Source organism: Helianthus annuus, chromosome 7 (assembly GCF_002127325.2).
Source record: "Helianthus annuus cultivar XRQ/B chromosome 7, HanXRQr2.0-SUNRISE, whole genome shotgun sequence".
Taxonomy (NCBI): Eukaryota; Viridiplantae; Streptophyta; class Magnoliopsida; order Asterales; family Asteraceae; genus Helianthus; species Helianthus annuus.
In genome coordinates this window covers 16104188-16119408 of record NC_035439.2, presented here as the reverse complement: position 1 = coordinate 16119408, position 15221 = coordinate 16104188, and the positions used below count along the sequence as shown (strand labels likewise).

At 38.1% G+C, this 15221-nt stretch overlaps 1 protein-coding gene across 1 annotated transcript; it reads left to right on the top strand.

Annotated features, from left to right (window-relative positions):
* The first annotated feature begins 937 nt into the window (after positions 1-937).
* LOC110868000 (probable WRKY transcription factor 53) lies at positions 938-2529 on the top strand. Its single transcript, XM_022117079.2, has 3 exons — positions 938-1353; positions 1444-1572; positions 1700-2529. The coding sequence occupies exons 1-3, from the start codon at positions 1034-1036 to the stop codon at positions 2202-2204; spliced, it is 954 nt and encodes a 317-aa protein (XP_021972771.1). The 5' UTR covers positions 938-1033; the 3' UTR covers positions 2205-2529.
* Positions 2530-15221: the final 12692 nt, after the last annotated feature.

Sequence of the window (15221 nt, the reverse complement as noted above, 5' to 3'; positions counted from 1 at the left end):
TACCTAAATATACTATTAATTTAAAATACTTTACAGAGAACTAACTAAAATATTATATTAACTAATTAAAATATTATATGGATAACTACAATTAATATAGATGACTACAATTAACATATTTTACTACAAGTAATTTCTATTTTGTTTAATCGTTATGTTTAACTATAATTACCACATACAATTTTTCATTCAATTTTGTTATCATTAACAAACAAATATAATTTCCTACAATTAAAAATATTCTATTTTGTTTAATCGTTATTATGTTTAATTACAATTACCACATAACAATTTTTCGTTCGATTTTGTTATTATTAACAAATAAATATATTTTGTACAATTTTTAATATTCAACAATATAGATAATGATTAAACATAACAAAATATGGATATGATTAAACATAATAAAATATAGTCAAATATGTCGTAGATTATCTGATGTATTTAATGGAAATTATTTCATTACTTCGTTACCTCATTGGCTAACGGTGTAAAATCAATTAAAAAGTTTCCTAAAAAATTGATGATCGTAACAAGCACTTTACAAGTGAGTTGAATATTAATTACTATAACTAAAAGATTACAAAGTTATGGAATGACTATCCTCTACGCCCACTTGTCTTATTTACAAAAAAAAAAACTATTTTTATTATTCAATAAGTGTATTACGGGAGTATAACCTACTAAAATAATAAATAAAAAATTAACCAACCATATAAACTGTACGAGTTGTAGGACGTGTTGTTCGGAATAATATGAATAAAGTAAGACTAAAATAGACCTCACAAATTGACTAAAGGATTGACCAAAGGCTTGTCCATGTTGGAAACTAAAAATTTCACTCGGTTTCTTCAGTCAACCTCGAGTCCTTGACTCTCCCACCATATAATCAAACTTCCTACATATATCTTCCCCTCATTTCACTTGCACCATCCTCCTTAGTCCTTCCATCTCCATATCATACAACCTCAAATGAACTTTCATTGACTTTCAAAGTCAACCCACTTCAGCTTGTATCCCCTGCATCTAGAATATGGACAGTGCTTGTGGTTATGATGAGAAGACACTCATCCATGAGCTAACTCAAGGGTTACAAATGGCTGAACGGCTAAAGGTTAATCTGCATTCACCCGAAACAAGCGAATTCTTGATACAAAAGATCTTATCAATCTATGACAACGCTCTTTTCGTCCTTCAATGTGGCGACTCATCCGGGCAGCCTCCCGCACCTGCCCTTCGAGCAGCCAGTCTGCCTGAATCATCGATATCCTTTGGAAGCCCGGGAAGTGATGAATTCGAGTTTGACCAACCCTTTTGGGGTCGGAAGGGCGAAAACGTCCTTTCGAGAAAGAGGTATTTTGATATTCTTATATTTTCACTTCCTCATTAATATTGTGTTAGAGTACATACTCTAAATCTTTTTTTTTTCTTGCATGGTGACAGGAAGGGGTCCATAACATGGGAGGATGAACTTAGAATATGTAGTGACAATGGGTTAGAGGGTAACACTGATGACGGTTACAATTGGAGGAAGTACGGGCAGAAAGAGATTCAGGGTGCTAAATTTCCAAGGTAAATATATTACTCTATCTTGTCGGCCATGGGATCCATTCTATAATAATAGAATGGGTCCCACAACAGTCTATGCGACCTATTAGTAACAAAACGTTGTAACGTTTATTTATATTATCTCATGCAGAAGCTATTATAGATGTTCATACCGTAATTCACAGAAATGCTTTGCAACAAAACAAGTGCAAAGAAAAGATGAAGACCCTGCAGGATTTGATATTGTGTACAAAGGGAAACACACGTGCAACCAGCGCGCTTCACCATCGCCGTCACCATCACCACGACCACCACGATCTCCATCATCATTGCTATCACCATCCCCATCGCCATCACCAACACCATCGCGTGAAAAACATGAAACGCTCTCAAATCTCAGAGCCAACCTTAGTGTTAACACCACGGATTTGGGTGGCGAAGGTGACACGGTTCCATCTTTGTTTTCCTTCCCTTCAGCATCATCTGGAGTTCATTTTCCAAATACTTTTGATGAAGAATTATTTCAAGTTTACTCACCAACGTTTATCTCCCCGGTTACCTCTGAACCAAATATTTTCTCAGAATGGGGAAGTTCGCAGTCGTTGGATTTACTGGCAGATGTAGACACTGATTTTGAATTTAACTCTTTGTTTTAAAATCAGCACGTGTTCGTCCCGTTCGCTTTTGATACATTCAGCGCTCTCGCCCCTGACGCAGTGCGGTTCCTCAAGCGGGTTCAACAGGTGGTAAGCAGTAACACCGCGCATGTTAAGGGGCAGAATTTGTGTTTAGCAGGTTAGGTTTTGCTATTCAGAAAGGGGTAGCGGCGCAACTTGTTGCTCGTCTACCTGCCATTAGTCTATAATCGTCTCAGTTTTATACCATGTGATATGTTTTATATAAATAAAGAATAGTGTTACAGGTAAGAAAGAACTGTAGAGTGGATATAAAAGAATTACATTATGCATTGCAATAAGCTAATAACTTTGTCTAGATTCTAGAATAAATGTATCATTATCATTTTTTAAACAATTTCATTTTGAATGGTAGTTATTTTGTTCCGTAGAGTGAGTCCAATTTTAACCTGAACTCATAAGAGCGACAACAAGTTTTATGGGACGTCTACTTCATTATAATTCGTCGGAAATGGATATTTCATTAGTCGTAGAATTTGTTGGAATTTAAATATCGAATTCAACAAATAACATAATAACATATTTGGTGTTAGATAATAAAAAGACGAGTATTTCTATCTAAAGATTATTTTACTCTTGAGCTAACTGAGATTATTTTACTTCTAAGCTAACTGAGTTTTTTAATGGGGTTAGATTTGAACTGAAGTGTCATGTTTCAGATATGTCACGGACGAAACAAGCAGAAAAAAAAAATTAGACTGATTTGACACTTTTTAACAAACCACGGGCATGAAAATGGCAGTTATATACCGATCCAAACCGATTTAAAGGTCGGCACTCGGCAAGATCTGCCGGATCGACTTTTAAAATTTTTCAATCACCGGATATCTTTCGGATCTTCTTGCATCCGATTCTAGCCGATATTTCGGATCAGATTTAAAAAATCTGGTTTCTTATTATTTGTATGACTTTTACTGAATTTATCCATCGTATATACTAATTATTCATTTGGTATTTTTTTTATGAAATTCGGTTATATTGCTCGTAAAGTCCTAAGAGGCTAAGAAGCTTCGCTTACTATACTGATCTTTGGTCCGGGCTTTTTTAGTCTCATTTTAGCCCAGAGTTTTTTAGCATGATCTGGTCTGGCCCAGGCTTTAACATGTTTTCGTCAAGTGTTTGTAGATCTTGTGGGCCAGTCTTGACTCTTGACCCAACTACAACCGTTCTTTTTTTTTTTTCATTTAACCGTTTTTTTTAACTTACCTGATGTTTCTCAGACCCGTATGACTTGGGCTTATGTTTAGGCTTTGGGCCCGTTTCTCATCTCCGATCCTCTCTTTTTTTAGTAGAACAAACCAAACTGTCCAAGCCATGTGAGTTTATCTTCAACAAGCCAAAATTATGTTATTCGTAAGATGGCCATTAAATTCTAACTAGCTTTTTACACAGACTGTATAAATGTAATGTTATATGTTAACAGTTAACATATACAGTCGTCAAAATTTATCTTTTAGAAATGAACTTTGTGATGGACCGTGTTCGTGACCCTAAACAGTCAGTAAAGGCAGTTCATCTTCGTTTACAGAGGCGGAAACAAAGTAAACAAAGTCAAACAACTTGTATCCTTTTAATCTCTTTCTATTACTGATTTCCGAGTCTTTTACAATGATTTCTGGCAAAAATCCGGCAGCACCTCGACTCTTAATTCCGCTCCAATGTTACAAATGAAATGAACCTAACACCTATTTATAGGACAGCTGATTCCGCTCGAAATGGTTCAAGCGGAACCTTGATTTCGCTCCTAGTGATTCAAGCGGAATCGCTAGATATGTTTCGAGCGGAATCCCTAAGTTCAAATCGAGCGGAATTACATGATTGTCTGATTTCGCTTGAAGTGGACATGCCCATTTTCAAGCGGAATCACATGCTAAAAACCTAATCTTGATTTCCGTGCACTGTTCAATCCTATTTAGACCTAAGACTCGATTAAGACGTAGTAAACAGACATTCAGTGCACCAACAGACTCCCCCTTGGATGTTGACGAAGTCTTCGGCGTCGAGTCTACAGTCTTTGTTTCTTTCCAACTTTGTCTTCTCATTGTAAAAACTCTCTCTTCATAGGTTCAGAATTTTGACCTAGCTTCATCTTCAGTCTCCCCTTCGATTGTTGTTCCAGAATCTAGACTCCCTCTTTCACATACTCCCCCTCTCGGAATACTGGGACTTGAATTTCTGGTTCAAACTTTGATTTTTTGCTGCCGTGGGGTTTTTGAAATCCACAACCTGTTACTCAAACATAACATTACAAACTATACTAACTAACAAAAACTTTTCAACTTTACATCAGTTCTAGAAATCCACTTAAGTATTCAGGTCCAAACTAATGACCCTGATTACTCAATTAATCTACCAAGTCCAACTTAATGACCTTGGTTGATTTCAGACAAATCAAACTGATTTAATTCAAGAATTTTTCAAACATTTTCTGAAAATAACAAGTTTCAAGTTAATGAACTTGTTGTCAACTTTTCAACACTTAGATTCTAACTAGATAAGCTCTCCTCATCCTCCAGTCCAGAAACTTCCTGTATCTGCTTCATCTTCAAGAATCAGACAATCAACTTTCTATTCTAGTTTATCGGAAAATAAAGCAGAAATGAAAAATCTTTTTGGAATTTTTATAAAGTTTCTAAACTAGGAAATGAAATACGGAAACTTAAATTGCAGAATGCAAAGAAAGTAAACTATTTACAAACATATTTTTGGTGAGCGTGTTAGGGAATCATATCAGTTATCAGACAAGTCACACATACCGTTAAGCTTTAATTTCATACTCAGAATTAAACAATTCACACAGATTGTCGATATGCTGGTCCACTTAAATTCTCACACAATTTTCAATCTGATCAGGATACGATTTAGATGTTTTAGGAACTTAACTCATTCATATGTCCCACCTCTTGAATATACTCCCATATCCAGAATCCCAATATTCAGTCTTACAGGTGAGTATACCACAGATGATATCTGTAAGGGGTTAAATGCGAGGGCCGTGAGAGCTCAGGTCGATACTTCCGTATACGCAGAGAGATGACGGCTTCGTCTTTTCGGTGTGTCCCCTTTAGAGGATCTTTTTTTTACAACAGCAATGATTATCAATCTTATTGTTTCATCAGATTGCTGAGGGTTGCGCTATGTTTCAAGCAATGCGGAAAGTATTATTCGGGGACTAGGTCAGAACTTCCATTCAGCAGAAGTCCCGGAATAATACCCCAGATATCACTGAGTATAAAGACCTAGTATTTCAGAAAGAGGGACCTTTCAAACGAGATTTAAGGGGTTACCTATATATCCAAGTAGTGTTCCCCACGAAATAAGTAAGTTTAAAATTTATGTTTATATCCCGAACAAAGCTACTAAATGTGTAAAAACCTATCGACACATCATCGGTGAGACTGTTTAACGCTTTATACTTTACAAATCTTTAGCGTATAGTAACTGTCAAACTGATGTACTATCATTTTCCCTATTTCACACAAACTCTTTTTCAGTTTTCTACTGTTTTTGGATTTTTAAAATTTTACCATGTCTTTGTATTTTTGAATTTTTTATTGTTTTTGTATTTTCTGAAAATATATCTACTCCCCCTAAATACCAAAACAAGTAAAAATTCGACAAACCATTGCAGATTGTTTTTCATCGTCATCTACAACACTACCTTCATCAACGCCAATAATGCCATCCGACACCGAGAAAAGCTTCATACCATTCAATTTTAAAAGAAATTTAAAATGTGTTTTGTCAAAAGCTTTGGTATGTAAATCAGCTTTCTGATTGTCAGTGTGGATTTTCTCAATTCGAATCAACTCTTCTCGAAGCAATCTCGGATGAAGTGATGTCGAATTTCTATATGTTTAGTTTTAGCGTGATGTACTGGATTTTTTGTTCTATTAATAGCGGCCTCATTATCAACAAATAGAGGTGTGTTAAGAAACTGCAGACCGTAGTCGCGCATCTGTTGCTGTATCCACAGGATCTGAGAGCAGCAACTGCTAGCAGAAACGTACTCCGCTTCACATGTGGATAGCGCCACAGACGTTTGTTTCTTACACTGCCAGGTAACCAAACGAGGTCCAAAGAACTGGCATCCTGCTGTTGTTGATTTTGTATTGACTTTGCAGCATCCGAAATCCGAGTCGGAATACCCTTCGAGCGTAAAGTCGCCTTTTCTAGGATACCACAACCCCAATGTTGAAGTTCCTTTCAGGTAGCGTAATATCCTCTTCACAATAATCATATGCGAAGCTCTCGGGTTAGATTGATATCTTGCTGCGAGGCACGTTGGGTACATGATATCGGGTCTTGAAGCAGTTAAGTACATCAATGAACCGATCATGGAACGATAAAACGTCTCATCTGCACTGTCTCCGGTGAGACCTAGGGAATCCCATGATTTGTTGCTAAAGGGGTAGCAGCTGGAGCAGAACTTGACATCCCAAATTTCTCTAGAATATCATGAACATACTTCGTCTGGTGAATGAAAATTCCCTCAGGTAGTTGTTCAATTTGAAGTCCCAAAAAGAATTTCATCTCTCCCATTGATAACATTTCGAATTTTGCTTCATCACTTGTTCAAAATCTTTGCACAGATTCTCATTTGTTGACCCAAATATTATGCCGTCCACGTAAATTTAAACTATCAGAAGATGTTCATCGACCTCTTTAGTGAAGAGAGTGGCATCCACTTTTCCATGAATGAAGCTGTTGGCTAGTAGGTGTTGAGACAAAGTCTCGTACCAAGCTCTCGGGGCCTGGTGTAAACCATACAGCGCTTTATCCAGAAAGTAAACCTTGTTTTTGTGGATTGGGTCGGTAAAGCCCGGCGGCTGTCCGATATAAACCTCCTCTTTAACCTTCCCATAAAAAACGTCGATTTTACATCTAACTGATATACTTTGAAGTTTTTCCATGACGCAAATGCCAGGAAGATTCTGATTGCTTCTAGTCGAGCTACAGGAGCGTACACTTCAGTAAAATCAATCCCCTCCTGCTGACTAAAGCCCTGGACTACGAATCGAGCCTTATTTCGCACAACTACTCCTCTATCATCTCTCTTACACTTGAACACCCATTTGGTGTTGATCTTCCTGTGACCATCCGGCAAATCTACTAACTTCCACACTCCTAACTTTTTAAACTGACTCAATTCTTCTATGTCACACCCCGGCCGCGTTAAAACAACAAACCGCGGCGGAAACGCCGGGGAGTGAGGCGACAGAATTATTGTTCCACAACCATGGTAGTTAAAAGTTTTGTTTTATTGAAATATTAGGAAATGTTCATTGTTATTAAACCAAACAAACAAACTACATATTGTTTATAATTGTTTTTAAGTCACTAAGGCCTTGTCCAGATCTTAAGTGAACTTTCTTCCTAGCAAGCAACATCAACCAATACCACCTGAAACATATGTAAAAATAAAGTCAGCAAAGAAATGCTGGCGAGTACATAGGTTTTATGGGAGTATCAGATTCATGGCTCGTTTATATGTTGCAGTACCTCGTTAGACTACAAGAGTCAAAATACAAACCTCGTTTTGAAAAGTGTATTGCAACAAAATTAACCAACTCAAATCAAATTGGTTATAGTTTATAAAATCTCGTAGCCATGACTCTTAATCAAAAATATTTGTTTTAGTATAACAACTCGTAAACATCTCGTAAAAACTCGTTAATAAAACTCGTATGGTTTATATCATTTCGAAAACCTCGTTGTGTGACATAGTTTCAAAATCGTTTCCCCAGTGAACTAAATAATGACACGCAATGTAATATGATAGAATCACTTATATATAAGATGTACCAGCGGCGTATCTACCATGATTCTATCATACTACACCCGTCCCATTATCTAATCACTGCCCAAAACCAATTGTTTAATTCGTTTAACTTGTTTTAAATCGTGTATCTCGTTTCAAATCGTTTAACTCGTCCCAAAATCGTATTCGTTTTAATAGTGAAACTACTTTTTGGTCGTCTCGTTAACAACATTCAAACCTTCGTGACTCGTCAACTCGTTTCTCGTTTCGTATTAACAAACCACCAAAGGGTAAGTTAACAATCATCAGGTTCGGTCGTTACCTACATAACCCCCACACATAACCATGGGTGTAGTCTGATAACGGGATTTGTCAGATCCTATGGTACCATAACCTAATACTGGTCGGCTCGGCCAAAGCTAATGAATGTCATTCGTTATGTAATCATAACCAACAAGTCTTGTTCACCTTATTGAAATCGTTATTAGTTTAGTATAAACCATTGTTTTTGAAATTATTGTTTAAACCTTGAAATTCGTTTTGTACATATGAATCACCCCAAAACAATTGAAAACAATAAAATAGGGGAACTATGTACTCACCTGGGATTGCTAATTAGTCTTGAGAATAAGACCAATTTAAGCTCCAAGGGTCACGGAATCAACCGGCACCTAGTATAGTAACTATGTTAATAAATCGGCTCCTAAATCGGGAGATAGGATAGAATGAGGTTCTATAAATCAAATGAGTAATTGAACTCATATGGTATGATTTAATAGTCCCAACATTCTGATTGGAAAGCCTACCTAAGTGCTTTTGACCCGTTTCGACCCATTACGGTAACATAAGTCACTATAATGTGTCGTTAGCGTAAAACTATGTTCGGATGGTTAACTATGTGCTATGTCAAGTCTTACATGCCCAATAAACCCTAAACATGTTACTAAATCAGATTACATGTCAAAAAATATGTTCACATAATCAAAATACGGATTTTAGCTTCAAAAGGGCATTTTGGTCATTTTCTATGGGCACACAAGCTAACTAGCAAATGACTAACCAATCCTAGGTGATCATAAGGTTATAACCTCAGAGGTTATTCCCTATGCAACTATGATCACTAACTAAGCTTGGTCGGATCCTAAAGATCGACCAAACGGGTCGGGTTCGGAAGTATAAGCGGTTGTTTAGACCGCTTACCTTACGACCCTAAACAAGCACAAACTAATAGTGTCGAGTTAGACATGTCAAAACATGTCTAACCTACTGATTTGGTATCAAAACAAAGTGTTTTGATACCCTAAAGTAGTTCCGAGGCAAAATGCGTGCTAAAACGCATTTTGACCGAAACTTTGACTCGACACTACAACTAGCTAACGTGGTAATCAGCAGCTATAATCACGAAGGATTATAACTATCGTGACTACAATCACGTTTCAAAGTTCAATTGAACTTTGACTTGACCAAGTGATGGTCAAAACCGAAAGTCAAACTGTTGGCCAAACTGTTTGACTTTCTGCTTAAACATAAAGAACAAGCATGAAAGAAGACTTACAAAGGGTCCTAGCTATCTTTTCTACAAAGAATAAAGTTCCAAGCAGATTAGAAAGCTCCCAAATCAGATAAGAGATGTGAAGAATGAGGAATGAGCAAAGAATTGAGGAGTTTGGCCAACTATTTATAGTAGAGCATGAAGAACAAGATCATTCCAAGTGTTTTGATTAGCCATTAAGCAAGAAATCATGGCCATCCATTTGTTACAAGCTGATTAGAAGCCTTGGAGAGGTGGTAACTTGGTCACCACACAAAGGAATTGCAAGATTGACCCCTGAATTTACAAACTGATGCTGAAAACAATGTTTCTGCCCAGATGTGATCGTCGCGTAGCGCGACGGAATAGGCAGGGGATGGTCGCGCTACGCTACCATGTGTCTGATTCAGCAAAGTTTCAAAAATGACAGAAATGGTCCCTGCACGTGTTTAAGCTTGTTTTTGACGTTTTTAACCTCCGTTAAGCCATTTTCAAGGCTCCACAAGGTCGTTAAAGTGTAGGGGACCTAAAATGTGCTCAAAAACATCTCAGATGTCAGTTCGTTTGGTTGTACGGTCACGTTGTTCGGTTATTTACGACGAAACTCGAACGGACGCGTGTACGATCCAAAATGCGCGACGAATGGAATTTTTGCATGCCGATCACTAAAATAAAAATATTTTAGTGTGTACAAAAATTTTGGATGTCCAGATGTGGTCAGAATGTAAGATATGTGCGAAAATGCAAACTTACGTCGTTTTTGACACTTTTAGTCCCTGTAAGATCATGTAAGCATGTTTTCGCACACCGAACCTATCAAAGCTTATTTCTAATCCATGTTTAGGTTATATATGGTATGTTTAACTTATGATCAAGTTCCGGACTATTCGACATCATACGAATCGGTATAGTTTCGCAGTTTGACACAAATAGTCCCTGCGATCGAACAAACTTGTTTTCGACACACCAAACCATCCAAAACTTATTTCTAAGTTATGTGAAGGTTATTTAAGGTATGTTAAGTCTATGATGATGTTCCGGAGTGTTTGTCGCATTTAACTGATTGCGTTCACGCACCAGTTTGCGTATAACTTTCTAGAAAGCGATTTAAAGCTTGAAATCGAATCGGATCGAATTGTAAAATCATCAAACACATAAAACACATATAATAACACCAAAACACATTGATTTATTGATAACTAACATTGTTTTGCATTGTTTATCGATTAAAGAGCACAGTTGTCACAGTCTCCCCTACTTTAGGAAATTTCGTCCCGAAATTTTAACTAGAGGAAACTTGTGAGAACAATTGCGGATATTTCGTCTTCATTTGGTCCTCACGTTCCCAAGTAAACTTTGGGCCACGTTTGGATACCCAACGAACTTTGACTAATTTAATCCGTTTGTTCATCAACTGTTTGAATGTACAGTCCATTATCTCCACAGGTTTCTCGACAAAGTGTATCGTTTCATCGATTTGGATCTCGTCGAGAGGAATGTGAAGATCAGCGTCAGCTAAACACTTTCGCAAATTGGACACGTGAAAAGTCTATATTTCCAAGCTCTGGAGGTAGCTCTAGTCGATAGGCAACCTTTCCAACTCTTTCAACAACCTTAAATGGTCCAACGTATCGTGGTGCAAGTTTTCCTTTCCTTCCAAATCTCACCACTCCTTTCCAAGGTGACACCTTGAGTAGGACATGGTCTTCGACTTGAAATTCTAAGGGCTTGCGTCGTAAATCCGCATAACTCTTTTAACGGCTTCTAGCTTTCACAAGATTATCGCGAATTTTTCTTGATTTTGTCTGTCGTTTCCAGAATGAGCTCAGGTCCAGAAGCTGAGCTTCACCGATCTCATTCCAACAGACAGGTGAACGACATTTTCGACCGTAGAGAGCTTCGAATGGTGCCATATTGATGCTAGCATGATAACTATTGTTGTAAGAGAACTCGATCAATGGCAGATGAGAATCTCTATTACCACAAAAGTCGATCACGCATGCTCTAAGCGTATCCTCCAAAGTTTGAATCGTCCTCTCGGATTGTCCATCTGTTTGGGGATGATAAGCAGTGTTTAGATTTAGTTGGGTTCCCATAGCAGATTGTATGGTTCTAAAAAAATGAGATGAAAGTCGAGTATCACGATCGGAAATGATATCCAAAGGAACACCATGTCGTGATATAATCTCATTAACGTAAATCTTTGCAAGTTTATCAGCAGATAGATCCTCGCGAATCGCAATCTTAGAGAAGTTCGTAATGAAACGACGATAATAACCAGCGAGACCAAAAAAAAAAAAAAACGAACTTCTGTGGGTGTCAAAGGTGTATTCCAATCCTTAATTGTAACAATTTTGGATGGATCCATATGAATACCCTGCTCGTTGACTATATGTCCCAAGAACTGAACTTCTTTAAGCCAGAATTCACACTTGGAGAATTTAGCAAAAAGTTGTTCCTTCTTTAGGAGTTCGAGAGTCAAACGAAGGTGTTGCTCGTGTTCGACTCGAGACTTGAATAATTAAGAATGTCGTCATTGAACATAATAATGAACTTGTCTAAATAAGGTTTACAGACCCTATTCATTAAGTCCATAAAGATAGCTGGAGCATTTATCAAACCAAAGGCATGACAGTAAACTTATAGTGTCCATATCTCATGTGGAATGCAGTTTTGGGAATATCTTCTTCGTATACACGAAGTTGATGATACCCAGAACGCAGGTCGATCTTGGAAAAATAGGTAGCACCTTGCAGCTGATCAAGGAGATCATCGATTCGAGGTAGGGACTATCGATTCTTGATGGTAAGCTTATCAAGCTCACGAAAATCGATACACATTCGAAAACATCGTTTAAGGTTTTTAGGGAAGATCACAAGTGATCATGGAAATGATAGAACCACAGGAGCAGTTTGTCTTTGTGTTGACATTACAAGGTTGCATCAAACATTCATACAATTGCAGTAGTTTAAAATAAAATCACAAATTTTATTTATAACAACCGCATTGTCTTTAAATGTTAAAAGATAACAACCAAAAGAAATACAAAATACTAATTGTTTATAGCTGCATCATCGATCGCCTCGTTGATGTTAAACACTCGTCCACGAGCGGGATTCACATTCACGTTCGCGTTCGGATTTGGGTTAACATTCGCATTCGCGTTTACCAATCTCAGGCAATTGTTGCGGAAATGACCCATTTCTCCGCAATTGAAACACGAACCAGGTGGGAATCTCGCAGCATTCCCTTGAGCTTGTGCTGGAACCTGGGCAGCCTGATTTTGACCAAAACGACAAGTATTGGCCAAATGCCCAAGCCTACCACACGTAGCACACTGTTTACAGGCCTGTTGGGCAACATGGTGACCATTACATCGAGTGCAGTGAGGTGCGGTACCAGCATATGCTTTCTTCGCAGGAGGTTGAGTTGGTGGGTTCTGAGCAGTTTGATTGGTGACAGCAAAGTTTTGGGAAGCCTTGCGCTTCCTTGACTTTTTCGAAGACTCACCCTGCTGCTTACCCTTACCCTTTTCCTTATTAGAATCAGTTGACTCCTTTTTATCACCCTTGCGGGTAAGTTTACCCTTCCTGACTTGGGACTCAGTCAGGGTAGCAGACAACTCGATTGCTTGACGAACTGTAGTAGGATTAACGCCAGTCAGGATGTCCTGAATGGAGTCGGGTAAACCATCGATATACCTCTCGATTGCCTTATCCAGCGGGGTAACCATCGTGGGACACAACAAACTAAGCTCCTCAAATCGATCCGTATAAGCACGGTGTTCTCCCCCGACTTGTTTCAAATCGTCAAATTCTCGTTCCAACACTCGAATCTCGTGTCGAGGACAGAACTCTCTCATCATGAGAGCTCGGAGCTCTTCCCAAGTTTGTGCTAATGCCACTTCGGCACCCCTATCACGCATCACTCCGTTCCACCATGTAAGAGCTCGCTTCTCGAACACACTTGAAGCAAACTCAACTTTGCGCGCATTCGGACATTGCACATGTCTGAATGTGCTCTCGATACTCTCAAACCATTGCAGGAGCGCGGTTGCTCCGTGTGACCCAGAAAACTTAAGCGGTTTCGTAGAATTGAAATTCTTGAAATTACACGGTGCATTGTTGTTGTTATTATTGTTATTGTTGTATAACTCGTGGATTTGGGTCACGATGCCTGGAAGTACAGCAGCCATTTGCTGAGAGACAAGGGCCGCGACTTCCTCAGCAGTAAAAGTTTGAGCATCACGTCGAGGAGGCATTGTCTAACAAGGAAACATGGGAAACGAGTGAGGTTGACAATTGGAGGAACAAAAGAGGCAATGAAAACACCGACAAAACACAAGGAAGGCGATCATTCGTTCGTTACCTCGAACAAACAAATAACACGTAGTGACAAATCAAAGTAAATAGGTCATAATAATGTATCACTGAAGACATGCTCGCCTATAAGTGAACACTCACCCCAAGAGTTCCCAGGTAAGAGTGACTGGTCCGATGATGCGGATTTGTACGAACACTCTAGCCTTAGACAGAAAACTCAGGGTACAGGCGTTCACTCTTCTAGTTTGCACATGTTCACATTATTTAGACCCAAACTTTGACGGGATTTGGAAAACTCAAAAGGCACTAAGCCAAAGATGGATCAAACCAGAAGGGTTCAAACCATATAACAAAGGGTTCAAAACCTTATAATAGGAGGTTCAAAACCTAGTAATCAATCATCCAAGGATAGATGATTAATTTTCGAAGCGGATTCGTTATTGTGTTCTCGTTGTGGTTATCACCTAAGGATAGGTGACGGTATTGTTTTAAAATCTAAATACAAGTAAACTTGTGTTGGGGTCCTAGAAAGTTATAGTCTAGGTCAAAGCATTGCTAATAACCTAATTCCCTATAACCATTGGCTCTGATACCAACTCTTCTGTCACACCCCGGCCACGTTAAAACAACAAACCGCGGCGGAAACGCCGGGGAGTGAGGCGACATAATTATTGTTCCACAACCATGGTAGTTAAAAGTTTTGTTTTATTGAAATATTAGGAAATGTTAATTGTTATTAAACCAAACAAACAAACTACATATTGTTTATAATTGTTTTTAAGTCACTAAGGCCTTGTCCAGATCTTAAGTGAACTTTCTTCCTAGCAAGCAACATCAACCAATACCACCTGAAACATATGTAAAAATAAAGTCAGCAAAGAAATGCTGGCGAGTACATAGGTTTTATGGGAGTATCAGATTCATGGCTCGTTTATATGTTGCAGTACCTCGTTAGACTACAAGAGTCAAAATACAAACCTCGTTTTGAAAAGTGTATTGCAACAAAATTAACCAACTCAAATCAAATTGGTTATAGTTTATAAAATCTCGTAGCCATGACTCTTAACTCAAAAATATTTGTTTTAGTATAACAACTCGTAAACATCTCGTAAAAACTCGTTAATAAAACTCGTATGGTTTATATCATTTCGAAAACCTCGTTGTGTGACATAGTTTCAAAATCGTTTCCCCAGTGAACTAAATAATGACACGCAATGTAATATGATAGAATCACTTATATATAAGATGTACCAGCGGCGTATCTACCATGATTCTATCATACTACACCCGTCCCATTATCTAATCACTGCCCAAAACCAATTGTTTAATTCGTTTAACTTGTTTCAAATCGTGTATCTCGTTTC

What these genes read in the sequence shown, in the direction of transcription:
- LOC110868000 (XM_022117079.2), top strand. Translation starts at nt 1,034, where the DNA reads ATGGACAGTGCTTGTGGTTATGATGAGAAGACACTCATCCATGAGCTA. An exon ending in AACGTCCTTTCGAGAAAGAG is followed by an intron (nt 1,354 to 1,443) that starts GTATTTTGATAT and finishes GCATGGTGACAG; the next exon opens with GAAGGGGTCCATAACATGGG. An exon ending in CAGGGTGCTAAATTTCCAAG is followed by an intron (nt 1,573 to 1,699) that starts GTAAATATATTA and finishes TATCTCATGCAG; the next exon opens with AAGCTATTATAGATGTTCAT.